The sequence below is a fragment of the Telopea speciosissima genome, chromosome 1, assembly GCF_018873765.1.
Source record: "Telopea speciosissima isolate NSW1024214 ecotype Mountain lineage chromosome 1, Tspe_v1, whole genome shotgun sequence".
In the NCBI taxonomy this organism is placed as follows: Eukaryota; Viridiplantae; Streptophyta; class Magnoliopsida; order Proteales; family Proteaceae; genus Telopea; species Telopea speciosissima.
Genome location: NC_057916.1, coordinates 64010184 through 64027521, shown reverse-complemented (window position 1 = coordinate 64027521; position 17338 = coordinate 64010184). Strand labels below are relative to the sequence as shown.

Sequence of the window (17338 nt, the reverse complement as noted above, 5' to 3'; positions counted from 1 at the left end):
CCTGCATACCCCAATCTTGAGAAAAAAAAAATAATGAAAACAAACTTTTATCAATCATATTCAATATATGTAAATTGACCAAAACACTTCTATGATGCTTTTTTTTTTTTTTTGTTTAATCCTATTGAGGGCCCACACACCATTAGGTGGGCACCAAAGGGGTGGCCCAACTTTGGGGCAAGCGCAGTGGCAACCAGCACTACAATATGGGTGGGGGAGATCCAAACAGATCAGATCCAAGTCCAGGACCTGCCAGTGACAAGACAGCACAAAACACCCCTAATGATACCCTATGCCTCCCTTAGAATGTGGCATGCAACACTATATTTGAATTACTTGTTTCATAAGAGGAAGGATAGCTTGATTTGAACCACATAGATTGGTTGGTCAGGTTTATAAAAAATAACATTGGACAGTTGGATGATAGATACTTAACATCCTATTCATGCCAAATTTTATACCTTAATTAATTAAAACCAAATTCAATGGTCCAGAATTTACTTAACTCTTCTAAAGTTTCTATTTTAAATTACCTAAAAGTTGCTTTTGAATTCATAAGAACCAAAAAGAAAGAATTACTTCTGTCACTTGCTATGACTGTTTTAATTGAGAACTATCAAATTGTAGCATATGAAATTGGATGCTAGTTGGCTAACTAAATCAGCCAGACATTAGAAGAGTGTTAAGTAAATTCTGGTCAAGCCTAACACTAACTACCATTCCTCCTACTAATTCCATTCCAACCATTTCAAAATTAAGACCTCAAAAATTATAATAGAAGATTCTTTGCGTGCTTGTCTTTCCTGCTCTAGCTTATTTCTCCTCATGTGTGTGATAGGAGTCAAAAAAGCATCTACGCTTCTATAGGGATGAGTTGAAAAATATAGAATTTTTTATATATTTACAAGCCTACCCCCTACATAGTTTGAAATGATGCTCTCATGGAGATTGTGACATTGGGGTTTCTTGATTCCTGAGTGCAAGCATGATACAAGAAAGGAATAGAAAGAAGAAAGACAAAAAAAGTTTTTCTTTACTCACAATTAAAAAACAAACCCACCAATCTTGAATTAGTATTACTTCCTTCCTTTATTTGTTGAAGGCTTGAAATGCCCTCTACTATTCTGCGCATCTATCCAAGATTAATAATGATGTTCATCGGTGAAGGAATTCCAGTGACTTGAGGAACATGCATCATCTTCAAAAAGAAAAGGCAAAAAAGAAGAGAAAAGTTTGTTGTTGATTGGTGGTGCAAAATAGATTTCTTCTGTAGTCATGTGATTCACCCATCATTACTCGTCATTATCTCCTTGTTTACAAATATCTGAAACTATCCTCAAACTCAAAAACTTGGGTCTAAATTATCCAAAAAATTAGTTGGGTACGCACACCTTGGATCTAAAATGATAGAGACTCACTTGTAAGCAAGCCTAGTAACTTGTCAACAATATGTTACACACACAAGAATCATGATTAAGAAAAAAAAGGCATATCTAGGGCACTAGGCTCCCACCATTGTGGGAGGCTGGCTTAGGTTCTTATATGAGAACCATTCTCGTACAGGTCTGAACTGCAGAAATGGCATCTAAGGGGGTGGGGGTCCCACCTATCTTGGATTCTATCTAAACAGCTTAGGCCGTACAAGAATGATTCTCATACTATAGTCACACTGTGGGATTTGAAAAGGATCATAATATACGTAGCAGTACGGCTTTTAGATTAGAACCATGATACAACCATTTGATCCAAAATAATGCTATTTTTTTAACTTATTTTAATTTATCTAAATTGGGTATTTCGCAAAAACCTCTCATCATATGACATGTGGCAAGTTCAAGGGCCCCGATTGAGAGATATTGACATTGGAGGAAGATAAGCTCAAATGAAATATCTAAACTATCATGATTTCATCATCCTTTAGATCACTACTTCATTCATTAGTCAAATATGGCTAGTTTTGCGGCTTCGGCTCCATCACCGAATGGATTGTCCACAAGATTTGCACCATATTTGTCGTCTTCGTTGCCGACCTTCTTGGTCCCGGGCATTTCGTAGTTCTCCTGCTCATGGAAACGGCCAAAGCCTTCGCCAACATGAACAGAGGCCTCGGTCAACGGTTGTTGTGGATGCTCAACGAGTTGAGCGCACCCTATGACGACACTATCTTTTTTGCTTTGTTTGTGTGTTTGTAGGTGAAGCCGACTTAGGTGCTCGTGGCACCGAGATATTTGTCGGCTCCGAAACTTCAACCGCCTTTCAGTCTTCACCAACCCTCTCTTGTCGCTGGACGAAGCTCCACTCACCAAGCCTGTTCGAAAGTAGTAGGCTATGGCAGCGACTTCATTGGTCTTCTTGTCGATGGTCGAAGCTCCACTTGTTGATCTAGCAGACCTTTGCCGATCCAGCAAGTCTGTTTGAAAGTAGGTTGTGGCAGCGTGTCAACACGCATGGGCAGTGTGGTGTTGGACTTTTTGGCCCGTATGGGGCCCCCTCTATTAGCACACATGTGCATGCGTTAAATTTTAGCTGTATCCACAGCCTTTTATCTAGGGAAGTGGTTGTGACCCATCCCCTAGTCTGGATGACCCAGTCAATGGCATGTGAGACTGGGTCCATTCCCACTCATTGGTTTTGGATACCGTATATCCAAACCCTGCGTTTATCATGTTCTCTATCAGCTTTATGTATCTTGTTTTCCTTTGTTTGGCGTTGGGCGCGCATGAATGAATAGTCCATTTTCTACCCAAAAAAAAATATGGCTAGTTTTACAACCCTCACCTCCCACCATCCTTACAAAAAAGGAAAAAAAAAACACCAAAAGGGCTAGTTTTTTTTTCGATGGGGACTCCGTGGCTCATGCATGCTCTTGGCCGCACCACACTTATACACGTTCTAGGTTCTAAGTTATATATATATATTTTTTTTTTATGAAAGAAAGAAGTATGTATATTAAGAGGAAAAAGATGTACAACTATCATCTAATCAAGTAACATTTGTAAGAAGAGTTTGCTGGGCTAGGGACTTAAACCAAGAAAAGAGAGAGGGGTCAGATATATATTTGAACAAGATGCCTAAGGAACGATCCAAAATCTTCAAAAAATAGTCCAAAACTTCTAACGGCCAAGGAGAAAGGGATGGAGTTGGAAGAAGTCCAGGTAGCACCTTGTTGGAGCACCAAACTCCTTTCAACTTCAAACCTCTCGATTTAGCTAGATCAAAACCATTGAGAATAGCTAACAGTTCTAGTTCCAACACATGTTGACTTTTAACTCTTCCTACATTTAACAAAATGAAATTCCCATCTAATAGGATGCCAAGGGTCCCTCCAGAACAGTCTATGTCCGTGGGATCAAGCCCTGCACAAACCAAAACAAGAAAATCCAAAGTAGGTAAATGAGGCATAGTATGCACAAACAGATCCTGATTATTAGACAATACAACAATGGGATTAATGGAGGGGAGGGGCAATAGAAAGATCTTTCAACTAAAGTTCAATCCTCTTTAAAACAGTTAGAGGATTGGGTTCTAAGTTCAAGCCACTCTTGAACTTTCTCCGACCTGACTGGCCAGGAAATAAATTTCTCTAAGAGTGAGCTCTTCTTCAGTAAAAACACTAGCCCTGAAGAAAAGAGAAGAACCTGTAAACTGCTGGGCATGAAGGAGATGGATTCTAACTCCCTTTACCTAGGCGCCAAGCTTTTTCACCACAGATCCAAGGTGAAAGAATTGGAACCCCTTATCCAGCGTATTAAATCCAAATTAAGCCTTTGGAAAGCAAATTGCATGTCCTATGCTGGAAGGAGTGTGTTAATTCAATCAGTCCTGGCATCCATACCAACTTACCAAATGATTTGTTTCTTGTTCCCACAAAGAATATGTGCCTCCCTAGACTCAATCTCTTTGAACTTCTAGAACAACAACCCACCAAATAAACACAAAGCCAACCTAATTGGTTGGGATAAAATTTGTATCCCCAAAACCTTGGGAGGATTGGGGATTTGTAAATCCCACATCCACAATAAGGCCCTCATCACTAAACTACAATGGCGACTCATAAACGAAAATACTTCTCTTTGGACCAGAGTTATCAAAGCAAAATATTTCTCCAATACTTCCATTTTTAACCCAATGGTAGCAAAGAAGAAAGGAACGTGGACTTGGAACAATATTGCTTTGGTGCTACCTGACCTCAAAAAAATGGTATGGAGAAGAATTGGGAATGGTATGACCACCAATTGTTTGTTTGACCCGTGCATACCTACTATACCAGGCCATTGTATACCTCCAATTTCTCACAACCAATCCTACTGTATGGTGAAGGATCTCACTCTCAATCAAAGATGGAACCATCAACCATGATATCCTTGCATGAATTCTACCCAATTACCTGAATTTTGAAATTTCTAAATTAAATCTTTCTGATTCTGGGGACCAATGGAGATGCTCTCTAACAAAAGATGGTAGCTTCTCTACCCGGATTGCTGCAAACCTTTTAAATCCACATTATCAGCCGAGGCCCCTTGAGTCCAAGTGGTGGCGCTTTTTCTGGAAACTAAATATTCATCCGAAATTTAAAATGTTTTTTTGGCGTGTATTGTATGCAGGTTTACCTGTCAAGACTACTCTCTCAAAATGGACATCGATCGAGCCTACATGTGTTTTCTGTGGTGCTCATGATGAATCCCACTGGCACCTCTTTCTATCTTGTGAATGGACTAAGCGTATCTGGGCCTGCGGACCCCTCAGACTCAGAACTGAGCACCTAAGAAGTTCTTGTTTGGCACAGCTTTGTGCTACCCTCCTCCAATCCAAGACCATTGATAAACCAACAGCCAGTTGGTTCTTTTCAGTTTTTATTATTACCTGCTATTTCATTTGGAATGTAAGAAACAAAGTAATACACCAGTTGGAAACACCCAACCCTATCCCTGTACTCAAACTTATTACCAAATGGATTAATGATCTTCAATTAAAACCACCATTGATGCACAACCACACTTTTGAAAACATTGTGCATATACACAATGAATTAGACACATCTAATAATATCAGCCATACAATGAACTCACCTTTCCTGTGTTGTGCAAGTCTTTCTCAACCAAATGTAGGCCTAGTAGGATGGGCTTACTGCATTTTGCTAGACAACCAGAGTGTTTTAACATCGACAGGATTTGCATCTTCAACTGATGACATGAAGGCAGAACTAACTGGAATCTTACAGGGGTGGAAGCATGCTGCAAAGGATGGACTCCAATTAAAGGAAATTTGGATCACCAACCAGAGTCTATATAACTTTTTGATTGCCAAGCAAAACGCAACCATTCCTTGGCAAATTATACCCAGTTTTTTTGAGCTAGCTGAACAAACTTCAAACTTTACAAATGTACAGTTTAAACATAAAAATAACATATGGACTCGTAGACAACGTTCCCTAACCACTTTTATGCCCCCCTTACTATATGATGTAAATATGTTTTTCTCACTCTAATAGTAATATAAGTATGTTTCCATAAAAAATAAAAAAAAATACTATCGTGACGCACGAGCGAATAAAGTGGAGCCCACTTGGCCGGTTCGTAGCTCGTGCTAGCTAGCCAGTCACTCTCTTCACCCCTTCGACGCTTGACCTTCTATAACGGGAAAAAACGTTCGTTTAATCGTATGAGTCGGTACGCATAGTGCGCAGCTTAACACACACAAAAACTCCCAGAGAGAGAGAGAGAGAGAGAGAGAGAGAGAGAGAGGGGTTTGTCCGCAGCTTTAAAGAGAGGGAGAGTCCCTAGTTAATTGGAAGTTTCCTTTTTTCTGACAAGAGTTCGCAGAATTCATGGAATGTCAGTGCATCGACGAATCTAATTCATCCGATTGCTACGCCTAAGCGTCTCCGCCGGGAGCGATCACAATAGACCTAGTTGTTGATTAACCTTACCTCTCTCTGTCTCTCTTCGTCTCATCGGAACACGGCATTCCGTCGCCGAGTTTCCCTTCCTGTAAGTCTCAACTCTTCGAATCTTGATCGGTCTTTCAATTGAGAATATTTTTAAAGAAAAAATCTTATTGTGTGTTTTTCTCGATCTTTGTAAAGATAGTTTACGAAGGAATTTAAGGAAAATGTAGCTTTGAATTTAAGAGGTTTTGGAAGCAAATCACGATTCTGTTGTCTTTCTTTTTAAGGAAGTTGTAGGTGGAGTGGAGATATAAAAAATTTGCTATCTCTTACAAAAGCGATTATTGAATTATGCTATAGGAATATTCTGTTATAATGATTGATTTTTGAATTCCTTGTGGGGGGTTTATTTTGTTAGGTTGGGATGCTTGTCGATGAACAGAGGTAAAGCCTAGGCTGTAGTCTGGTGGTTGGCTTTCTTCTTTTTGGTAAATGGGCTGCTTCTCGTCCAAAGCTAGAAGGCAGTTCCCAGGACGTGAGGACCCTGTTATTCTCGCTTCACAGACAGCTTGTAAGTCTGGTTCTTTTTTTTCTCATCTTCTCTGGTGAAAGATTTTATTTTATTTTTTTTTTTTTTTTGTGATGATAGATAATGATTCTCTTATTTTATTGCTTTTACACATTTGATTGCATACTTGCATTGCTTTTAGATTCGACAAGTGTAGTTGAGATGTAATTAAATATGGTAGTAGGAATTGGGGTTGATGGAAAATTTCTTTCTATATGCAGAGATTGGCAATTATTGGCATTTTAAACCTTATTCTGACACTGGTATACATGAACTATGGTTAGCACTTTCTAGATTTTTTAACGCAGAATGTGGCAAGCTTTACTCAAGTTTAATGACTTGATAACCATATTAATGAGGTTGTTCATATAGTTTGGTTTTATTGAAGCCAGAGAAATCTCATTTCAGGAATCTCACCCTAATAATGGGTCGAAAAAAACCTTATTATTTAAGGGAACAAATATGAAAAGAAACAACCATAAGTTTTCAGGATCACGGCTAATGATAACAAATGAAAAGACACAACCATAAGTTCTCAGGATCAAGGCTAATGATACCTTTGGAATCATATCTACTACTTGATTTTCAGATTATCATGCCATCATCATCTTTGGAATCATATGGAGAGTCATGTGTTTCTTTTTATTTTTACTAATAGATATGCTGAGAATTATGAGATAAAAGACCTTTTTTATGAGACAAAAGACCTTTTCCTTTTAAGGCAAGGAAAAGCAAAAAAGCATACACTAGTTGGGAGAATCAAGGCATAAGCTACTTTGGACCTCATCTCATTTTCAGTTGTGGGATTTGCAATTGAAATGGGGGTGCAAGATGTTATTGGTGAAGCCTGATCTCAATTTAATCCAAGAAGTACTGGTGATTCTTCCCCAATATCGGCAATTTTGCACTTTCGGGGATTAGGTTTTCTCTATATTGTACTGTGCGAGACGCTATATATAGGGTTTATCTCGTAAGGAGGTGGTAGTGAGGGTTTTGTAATTTCTTCATAGGAATAGTGGAAGCTCTGATTATTGCTCGGCTGTGGACGTAGCTCATCTTGGGTGAACCACGTAAATCTGTGTCCTGTGTTTGTGTGATTTCTTCTTCCTTTTTTTTTTTGCAAATCTCTGTTCTGCTGCATTGTTAATTCTTATCACAAGATAGCTGAGTCTTACATTGATATTCATTCTAAACCTATAACAAATCCAACGATACAGTCTGCTTTCTTCCTCCCGACACATCCCAACCCCCACCCCCCCCCCCCTTTTTTTTGGAGTTGAGATCAATTGTGTTATAAAGCTTTTCAAACTTATACTTATGTTGATTGTTGAGTCCTCTTGGAGGCATAGGAGTAAAGACATCTTCTGATGGGATACTCATCATCTCCTGATGAGTGATGACAACTCACATGCATCTTGATATATTTTGGACCATAGTTATCAAGGAGTCGCCTCCTTGGTCGCCCACCTTTCCGCCTTGTTGGTGTCGCCTTGCTTTTAGACCCTCTCCAGCGCCATGGTCACCTTGCCGCCTTGATAACTATGTTTTGGACCATCTCTTGACAGAAATGTCAGAGTTATTGATTTGCCTATCATCCGGATTCTTCTCACTCAATTTTATGTCCTGTTTGGATTGTTAAACTCATTGTAGCATCCTTTAGTACTCAGATTGAGTCTGTTCATTGCCTTGCAATCTTTCGAAGTGGGCTCCCAGTCAGACTACACACTTTTTTTTTGGGGAAGGGGGTGTTAGTGGAGTGTGATGAAAGATATATCGCATTAAATGGGAAAATGGCTTCCCACATGGCCCTTAGCATACTTTAACAGGCAAGACGGTGTCTTTGTACAACAAAATCAAGAATACATCCCAGATGAATGAACAGGAATTTTTGCCATTCAAATTGAATATACCCAACTGTGTGGTCTTTTAATTTTTCACCTTGGGGAGCCAAAAGATTGTGAAATCATGAATTAGATGCAACCTCTTATGCTGACTTGGCATGGTTTATAATTTTTCTTATTTTTTTTGACCAAATGCACCGCTTTATTCAGCTGAATTCACTTTTCATTATTTGTTACATGTGTAGTTTAGGCTATTGAATTCCAACTCCCAGCCTTAGCAATGAGGGATGTAACTATCGCTCTAAAAGACCAGAGTTTGAAAAGAGAGAAACTCACGATCACATGCTTAAATTGAAAATATAAAAATAAGTGGTGAACATAATCCGTATCTCTCATGTACATAAACATTCACGATTCAATTGACTTCAAGACTGTAAATGAGAAACTGGGATAGGTTTGACGTAGTTTGTGATTTTCCTAGCAAGCAATTCACAATCACATCTAAGGTAGAAAACCATGCTATCTCTTGTTCTCCTATTAATGCTTTACAGAAATACAGGCAACTGTTTACCTTTATCTTAATTTTGCAGTCACTGTCAGTGAAGTTGAAGCACTATTTGAGCTGTTCAAGAGTATTAGCAGTTCTGTGATTGATGATGGGCTAATAAACAAGGTAATATATTCTCTGATATTTTGTTTATTGATTTCTTTTTCGTCCAGGCCACCAGGCCACACATTATTTGCTAACCATATATTCTGTTGAACCAAGTGATCCGCCATTGTCAGAGGTCATGTTGTTATGTCTTGCGGAAAGTAAAGAAAGAAAAGAAATTGTGTCCTAATATTTATTGTGGTTTGCTACTTAGCTGGTCCATAAGCTGTTGTTTATGCATTTAGGTTTGTCCCATATTCGCTATTCTGTTGTTGGCTGCAGTAATTGTGTATGTGTTGTCAATAATGGGGCATTATTCTTGCTCTCTTGTCTCTCAATAATACACACAGTCATCTTGGCCCTTGCTTTTGACCTTCCCATCGAGAAGAATCACAGTGGACGCATATCAAGGGGACTGATTGCTGAGGACTTATTATGTCTCAACTAATCTTCTAGACTTAATAATTTCCGCACTTTTTTTAGCCCGTAAATAAATTTATACGTCAGTCCACTTGAACAGAAAAACCCTGTATTTCTTCTCAAATTGAAATCATAGTTAATTTGTATTATCCCTCAAAAACTGCCTGAATCCTGACAAAAGCTTATCCTTCCGTTGATAAATAACAAGAGGTTATCCAATTTCCTTGTAATTCCCAATTATTTTATTGCTGGTTTAAAATTCTCAAATTCAACAGCCTACCATGTTCTCCCTCTGTCCCAAAAAGACTCTTGTTTGAATAAACCCACATTTTAAGGAAGTTGTAGTTAATGCATTAATCAACCACTAATACAAATCCTGTTTCCACCTTTATCCTGTTAGTTTGGTTTGTGTAATTAAAATTGAATACAATAAATGTGTGGATGATTAAATAGGGGCATTATGGGGAACCCAACTAAACTTCATAACTTGGGTTTTAAGATCGACAAACATTTTAGGACAGTGAAAAATCTCAGAGGAGGGAGGGGGGGGGGGAAGGAGGGTTGAATTGTCTGCTCAATAATTCAATCCACAAACTGGCAAGTCAGCTTTGTTGAGCTAGAAACAGGTTCAGTCAATGGTTTTTTTCCGAACCCACTGGCTGGCCTATCATCCAATCTCTCAAGAACTCAAAATCTCAGATCCAAACTCAAGAGAACTAAAAGAATCTATCAATGATTTATTTATTTCAAATTATTCAGCTTAACGCTTCAACACGATATTGTGAAGATTCATTTATGAAGAAGAGAAACAGACTCCTAATTAAAAGACAAACTTGACACGATACTTCACAAAACTAGTCTTACTTGTAGTGAGATTCTGCATTAACCATCCTGTGTAAGGAAGAAATCTTTCCCAATGTTGAAGCTACAAACTAAGCAAACAACTAAATGTTTTCCATGTTTGACTGATAAGTTTTGATTCAACTGCACTGTCAGTCTACTTTATTCTCTAATTGGTTCTAGTATATGGAATAACTAAGAAGAGAAGGACTGAGAGTCTGGCACTGAGAAAGGTCAGCAGCTGTGGAAAGAGCTTGGGTCTTCATTGCTGAGACTTGAGACTAAAGAGTAAGCTATCTCTTGGGTAATGGTTGTGGAGATTTTTGAGGAGGATTAGGCCATTTAGAGAAAGTTGGTGTGGGCAAAATATGAGATTAGGGTGGGACTCTTTGGGGTGGGGTATGGAGAGGAGCAATGCAACTTTATATTGAATTTATGGAGAGATTTGGTCTGTGGTGCAAAATGGAGACACGGTTCTGCTAGGGAGAATGTATAGTGTGAATATGGAAGACTTTATGAGGTCTGCCCTAGACTTTAAAGGCTATCAGATTGGAGAAAATCAGTTTTTTGCAATTCAAAATGGCAAGAAAATATTTTTTCTTTTCTTTTTTGAAGAAATCTCCAATACAGGGAACTTGAAGAACTTGTAGGTCTGTTAAATAATTGAAATTAAGTTGTATGTGGAATGACATCCTTTGAAGAGTGGGTAAAGGTGGAAAATTCTAAGTAGCATCATCTTTCAGGGCTCCTAATGGCGATGTCCATGACTGGCTTCTTTGAACAGGGTGTTTGACATTAGATAACTGAAGAAAAGTGGAACTGTCGACTAATAAATGTGTGTCAACTTGCATCTTTTGGCTCTTTTGTGGGGTTTGTGTCTTCTATTTGATGGGTATTTGAGTATTTCACAACTTTGTTTAGGATGTTACATGTGTGCTCCCTAAACCTGTATGACGTTTTTGCATCTTCCATGGCTTCTTGTGATGGGAATTTGGAAGGAAACTCATAGAACATTTTAAGATGATCAACTCATCATTTGTGTGTGATTGTGTATGTGTGCACCTTGTTTAATGTATATTTACGCACAACCCATGTGTCTCACACACACCAACAAAAGGAAAAAAAAAAAAACAAGAAAGCCTCCATGGTTTGCAATCTAGGGATGGGAAAATATGGTGGGGATATTATTGAGCAAAAATCGTTTTGGACATTGAAAAATATGTTGATTGTCACGATGACAGCTTAAATAATACAATCGAACTTAGCATTAATTAAAATGGGTTTTTTTTTAGGGTGGGGGGGGGGGGGGGGCACAAATTGCTGATAGCGAAATAGTCAAATACAAAGAGCATGTAATACTAAAAATAAACCAGATAATTTTCTGTTGTAAGCGGAAAAAAAAACAGTTGTGGGCATAGTTGTCAAGGAGTCCAGGCGACCTTTGCTGGAAGGGTACCTTACTTGGCTAGGCAACACCTTGACGCCTTGTTGGTGTCGTCTTGATTTTTCCCCTTCTCCAACGTCTAGGATCACCTAGATGCCATGACAACTATGGTTGTAGGTACCATCCTCTCTAGCAGTGATATGGTCCATTAACTTGTAGTTATGTGGTGCAGGAGAGATGGCTATAATGAGTTGTAAAATCACAGGCCAGGCCCCTTGCTATAAATGAATTAGGATGGAATAGCTTAAGTGCATGATTATGAATGGTGCAGTACAACTCTTGACATTAATAGAAGCTCTGATGGTGTTTTCCAAATTAAGATGTACTAATACTAATATGGTATGAGCTTTTCAGTGTTCATTTATTAATTTTCTTTTAGAAATCTATTTGTGCTTTTGAGTATTCAGGAATAAATTCAGGAATCTGAACAATGTTATTTGAGAACTTAATTAGTGCATGATATTATTTCTTGTTTCTAATTTATATGCAGGAAGAGTTTCAGTTAGCTCTATTTAAGAACAAAAAGAAGGAGAACCTTTTTGCTAATCGGGTATTATGTTATATACTTTTGCATTCTATTGTTAATGGAGAGTCAGATCTATCCATAGTTATATTTTCTCAGAGTGAAATATGTATTTTGTCTGGGTGATATTGAAGTTGAAACTATAGACTGTGGACAGCAGTTGGGTGTATTTTAAGGAATGTTAATATGAATGCTTTTGATGGATTCTTTAATTGTTAAAACAGAACTAGATCTATTTGTAGTTACACTTTATCAGAGTGCAATCTGTATGGGACCTGATGATCATGCTGAAATTTCGCAATAGATTGTACTGCCGTTTGATTCAGGATTGTGCTTTCAGGAAGATCTGAAATTTGAAGACGTGTTTAAATGAAAACTTCTGATGCACTCTTTAATTGTTAAAACAAAACCAGCATTTTGTTAAAATGAAATATCACTGTGATGTTTATGCATCCATTCAATGGTTGAACAAAATTTCCACCTCTGTTCATCTTCCCAGTTTAGTAAGTGATCTCTTCATTCTCTTACACAAACCACTCGTTGGGTGAACCAGCGCTGGTTAGTTTGCGGTGGAGTGAGGGAATTGATCACTTCGAGTGAATTGTCATAATATTCTTATTTAGCTGAAGCACTCCAAGAACATCATAAGATAAGCTTTCTTAAAGTCTTTATGAACTTTCCAAAGATGTTGAGGATCCAGGCTGTCATCCATGTGCAGAATGATCCTAGGATCCTATGTGTTTATGATGGAAAGAGGATCTATTGAAATAGATAACAAATTTGTTATTTTGAGAGGGAACTAATTAGTAGTATTATTCCAGTCGACTTCTAGGTTGCTGTTTGCTGGAAGCCCAGTGGGCTTTGCCTAAGGCTTTGAGAAACTTGATGGGTCCAATTCCTCGTGAAATGGTATTCCAACATGGGAATGTTGGTTTATTTAGCACATTGTTCCATTTAAAAAGATGCTTAGGATGGTGATGACCACTCTTAAGTAAGTTGGAAAAATTGACTTAAAAGTCTGTTAGAGATTCTCATAATAGGAATCAGTATTTTCCTGTCTGCATTGAATCAAACAGGTTTGAGGCCTCCAAGCTGGGAAATCAAAGTCCATCAGTCCATATTTGTGGATGGCCCTATTATGTTTGAACTGCCAATAAGTTTCGGCTGATGTGGTATCTAGACTCTTTATTAATTCAAATAATGTGTGGCAAACAGATGTCATGAGTAATAGAAATCTTTAGCAATTAAAATATCCTGTACTCTCTTGGGAAATGCACAGTAAGCTCCAGGAGAAACGTTGACGAGGTATGAAGAGTCCTGGAGGGTAAATAGGAGAACTAGAGGCATATATTAAAAGTCTGGTTGTTAACTATGGCAATAGGTATTGTTGGATGGTAGGTTATGGTTGTAGTGGGAATTGCATCCGAAAGTCTTGTGGAATATTTGCTATATAGGATTATAGAAAATGGAAACAGGACAACATATAGAAGTCGTTTGGATTGGAATCTTGAGCTAAGCTGAATTATTGCTTGAAATAACCAAGTTTCTTCCTTTGATGTGTTCACCTGTTGAAAGAAATTAGAGTTTCTGAGACTATTGCAGTTGTTTATATTTTTTGAAATAATGATCCTGTTGCATTTGTTTTGAACTGAACAATTATTTTACATGCACAGATCTTTGACCTGTTTGATGTTAAGCGAAAGGGGGTCATTGATTTTGGTGACTTTGTTCGAGCACTCAATGTCTTTCATCCAAATGTCCCATTAGAGGACAAGATCGACTGTAAGTTGACCAAAGCTGTTAAGACCTTGGGTTAATAGAAGAATACTAGTGCTTTAGTGCACTTCTTAAATCTAAAATGCATTTGCAGTTTCATTTAAGCTTTATGATTTGGATGGTACGGGATTCATAGAGCGACATGAGGTATCTCTCTCTCTCTCCCTCCCTCCCTCCCTCACTCCCTGTTATTTAATTTTACTTAGTGTTTTCTCATGAAATGTGTGAAATGGGAGCCCAACCTTTTTATTGTATGAAAAATCAACCAATGGTTCAATCCTCAATGGGAACATTGATGATGATTAGAACTGCTTCCTACTAGTGCAGTGCATCATCTTTTTGAATAGTAATATTGCTTTTATATATTTGCCCACGTGTGCGAGCACACACACACACACACACACTCTGTCCTATCATATAATTGGGCCTCACTTTTTTTTTCCGGTCTTATATTTGCTTTTACAATTTCCAAAATATTAAAATTTTTCCTCCCGACATTAGATCAAAGCAATGGATGCACCATACCATCTCTCTCTCTCTCTCTCTCTCTTGTTGTCCCCTTGTAATCGTCCTGCTGTTCCCATTCTATTTGGAAAAGTTGTAGACCATCTAACTACAGCCATTCTCTAGTCGTTTCTTGAAGTTCAAACCGGCCAATTTTAATTATTTATTTGAGTTGAAGCAGCTAGTTATCACTGGGTGTCACTTCTTAACTTCAAAAATAAATCTTGGGTGAAGAGAAGATTCTGGCTCATCTTTGTGATTCCTTTTTAATTCATTTATTTTCAATTGCAATGATACTTTTAGTACTGTTTTAACAGGTCAAGCAAATGCTAATTGCACTTCTTTGCGAATCAGAACTGAGATTGGCGGATGAAACTGTCGAAATAATCCTGGATAAGGTAAATAATTATGAATGAAGAAACACCAGAGATATAGTTCTCTGGGTGTTAATAACCCATTTTCTACCAGAAAATTCAGTCCACATGCTCATTTATTAGGGCCATGCAATTGATGGACCTCACAGGATAATACCATATTGGAATCTTCAAAATGTCCTTGTTAAGCAAACATGTTATGCCAATGTCTCTTGAACTGATGTTTAAGGTTATCTGCACTGTGAATGGAATAGGTAAATGGGCATGTTCCAGCCAAGGTTTCAAATATTGGGATCGGATGGGACACATTAGCTGCACCAGATCAGGATTGGTCAACACTAATTCATTCTATACTTGCTGATACCTTACAGTATCAGCCAAGGATCAGGTGGTATCAAGCCTGATCGGCTGATCTGGATCATGATCAGCACAGCCACAGCCTAATTCCATCCCCAAAACAGTATTAAATTACGGAATCTAGCCCACTAACTATAGGGCGTACCCAGTGCACGAGGTTCCAGCCATTGTGGGATCTGAGGAGGGTCATAATGTACGCAGCCTTACCCCTGCTTTCGCAGAGAGACTGTTTCCAGACTAGAACCCGTGACCACTTGGTCACAATGGAGCAACCTTTACTGTTGCACCAAGGCCCACCCTCCTAGCACACTAACTATAAAGAGTCATAAATCATTTTATTTCTAGTAGACCCCTAGGCTGTCAGTCTTTCACAACTGCCTGGAGATCAGTTAAACAAAATTTATTTTAGGGTCCTCTCTCTCCTTTTCTGAGTTGCATACTGTACCATTTCAGCGGTTGGAACCTGCATCTTCATTTTAAAGGAGATTCCTATTGACCTCTTTATTAACTAATTTCTTTGACTTTGTGAATAGACATTTTTGGAGGCAGATGTGAATCAGGATGGAAAAATTGATAAAGCTGAATGGCAAGATTTTGTTTCACGTAATCCATCCTTAATGAAGATTATGACTCTTCCTTATCTCAGGTAATCTTCTAAACTTCTACTTTTCTGTTCTCTTCATTTTTGTTTTGGCTAGTGTACTGTGAGTAAAGCATATCCTGATTTGATTACATCCCCCCTCCCACCCCCTAAAAAAATGCAGGGACATAACAACAACATTTCCTAGTTTTGTGTTTCATTCAGAAGTAGACGAGATCGCTACATGAATTTGTACCTCACCATATGACCAGGCATCTCTCCAATTAGAAAGCAGTGTGCCAAATTCTTGTGCAACTCTTTTTAGTTTTAAAGAAGCTCAGTAGGATGAGGGCTTGCATTCCACCCAGCCAAGAATGTTGTAGTTTGACTCGAACTCTGTGGAGAGGTCCCCCCCCAAAAAAAAAAGGCGCTGCCGCTCAGGCAGTTAGTTTGGAAGGGTATGCTGAGGTAGCAAGCTCAATCCTACCTTTCCAACCAAGGAATGATAAGAGTTGGAGAAGGGGTACTTTTTGGCATATGTTTGGTAAAAATTTCATGTGAGGTTTTATGGTTTTTTGATTGACAGCTCTCGCTTGGTTTGCAAAAGTGTGTCATGTGATGAGTTACTGTTAGCAGCATCAGTGAATTGTAAAGAATAGGAAGCTAGTTAGTTTTTTCTTCAAATAGCCATCAGAAAGGAGTAGAAGTCTCTTGCCTTGCCAATGATCATTTCTCAAGATTGACCATTTGCTACAAAATCTATCTACCTTTTGCTTGTAATTTGGTTTTCCGGGTAAAAATGACATTCTTGATGGGAGTGTAATCTTGTAAAGCACCTGACAACTGGTCTTGCAAGCTAAAATTCAGGATTCGAAGGATGAAATTTGACCATTTTCTCTGTTGGGTTGGCATTTGCTTATATTAACTATTTCTTGTGATAAGAGAATGGGCTGCTTCATTTGAAATCGACGGGGTCTCCTATATGATACAAATTAAGAGTTGGGATCCAGATTTGAAGCACTGTTTACATCTCTACCTCTCACAACCGAAGTCAACTATGAATGAAACCTACTTCAATTACCAAATACCAAACCCTCTTCCCCCCTCCCCCCAAATTCCCCTCCCGGCAACAACACCACAAAAGAGAAAGCTCTTTGAAACATTTCTGGATCTACCATATTGAGACTCAGAATCATACTTGAAATAAACTGTTTTCGACAAATTCAGTTTAGAAGATAATCAAAGTATAATTTGAGATTCTTCAAACTGTAGTCTCTAGTAGAAAAAGGGTTCCTGCCACTAAGGGGTCTAGGAAGGGTTAGAATGTACGCAGTTTTACCCTTGGCTTTCGCAAAGAGGCTATTTCTAAACTCGAACCCGTGACCACTTGAACAAAATGGAACAAATTTACCATTGCACCAAGACCCGGTAGAAGAATTGGTTTGGTTTAAAAAAAAAGTCTAAAATTATATTTCAAATGGTGATCAAACACCAAATTATCATTTGATGGCCAAGCATCACCTTTAGAAAACAACAATCTCTTCATTATTAGATGATGTTAGTGCTTCAGTG

The 17338-nt window shown here is 38.3% G+C and overlaps 1 protein-coding gene across 1 annotated transcript; it reads left to right on the top strand.

Moving 5' to 3' along the window:
• The first annotated feature begins 5768 nt into the window (after positions 1-5768).
• On the top strand, positions 5769-16341 carry LOC122648806 (calcineurin B-like protein 1). The gene is made up of 9 exons (XM_043842037.1): positions 5769-5990; positions 6306-6458; positions 8887-8969; positions 12143-12202; positions 13849-13957; positions 14046-14098; positions 14773-14853; positions 15720-15832; positions 15951-16341. The coding sequence occupies exons 2-9, from the start codon at positions 6380-6382 to the stop codon at positions 16012-16014; spliced, it is 642 nt and encodes a 213-aa protein (XP_043697972.1). The 5' UTR covers positions 5769-5990; positions 6306-6379; the 3' UTR covers positions 16015-16341.
• Positions 16342-17338: the final 997 nt, after the last annotated feature.

Excerpts from the sequence above, each read along its gene's own strand:
- LOC122648806 (XM_043842037.1), top strand. The coding sequence starts at position 6,380 with ATGGGCTGCTTCTCGTCCAAAGCTAGAAGGCAGTTCCCAGGACGTGAG. Across the intron at positions 8,970-12,142 it reads ATGATGGGCTAATAAACAAG|GAAGAGTTTCAGTTAGCTCT; the intron begins GTAATATATTCT and ends ATTTATATGCAG. Across the intron at positions 14,099-14,772 it reads GATTCATAGAGCGACATGAG|GTCAAGCAAATGCTAATTGC; the intron begins GTATCTCTCTCT and ends CTGTTTTAACAG.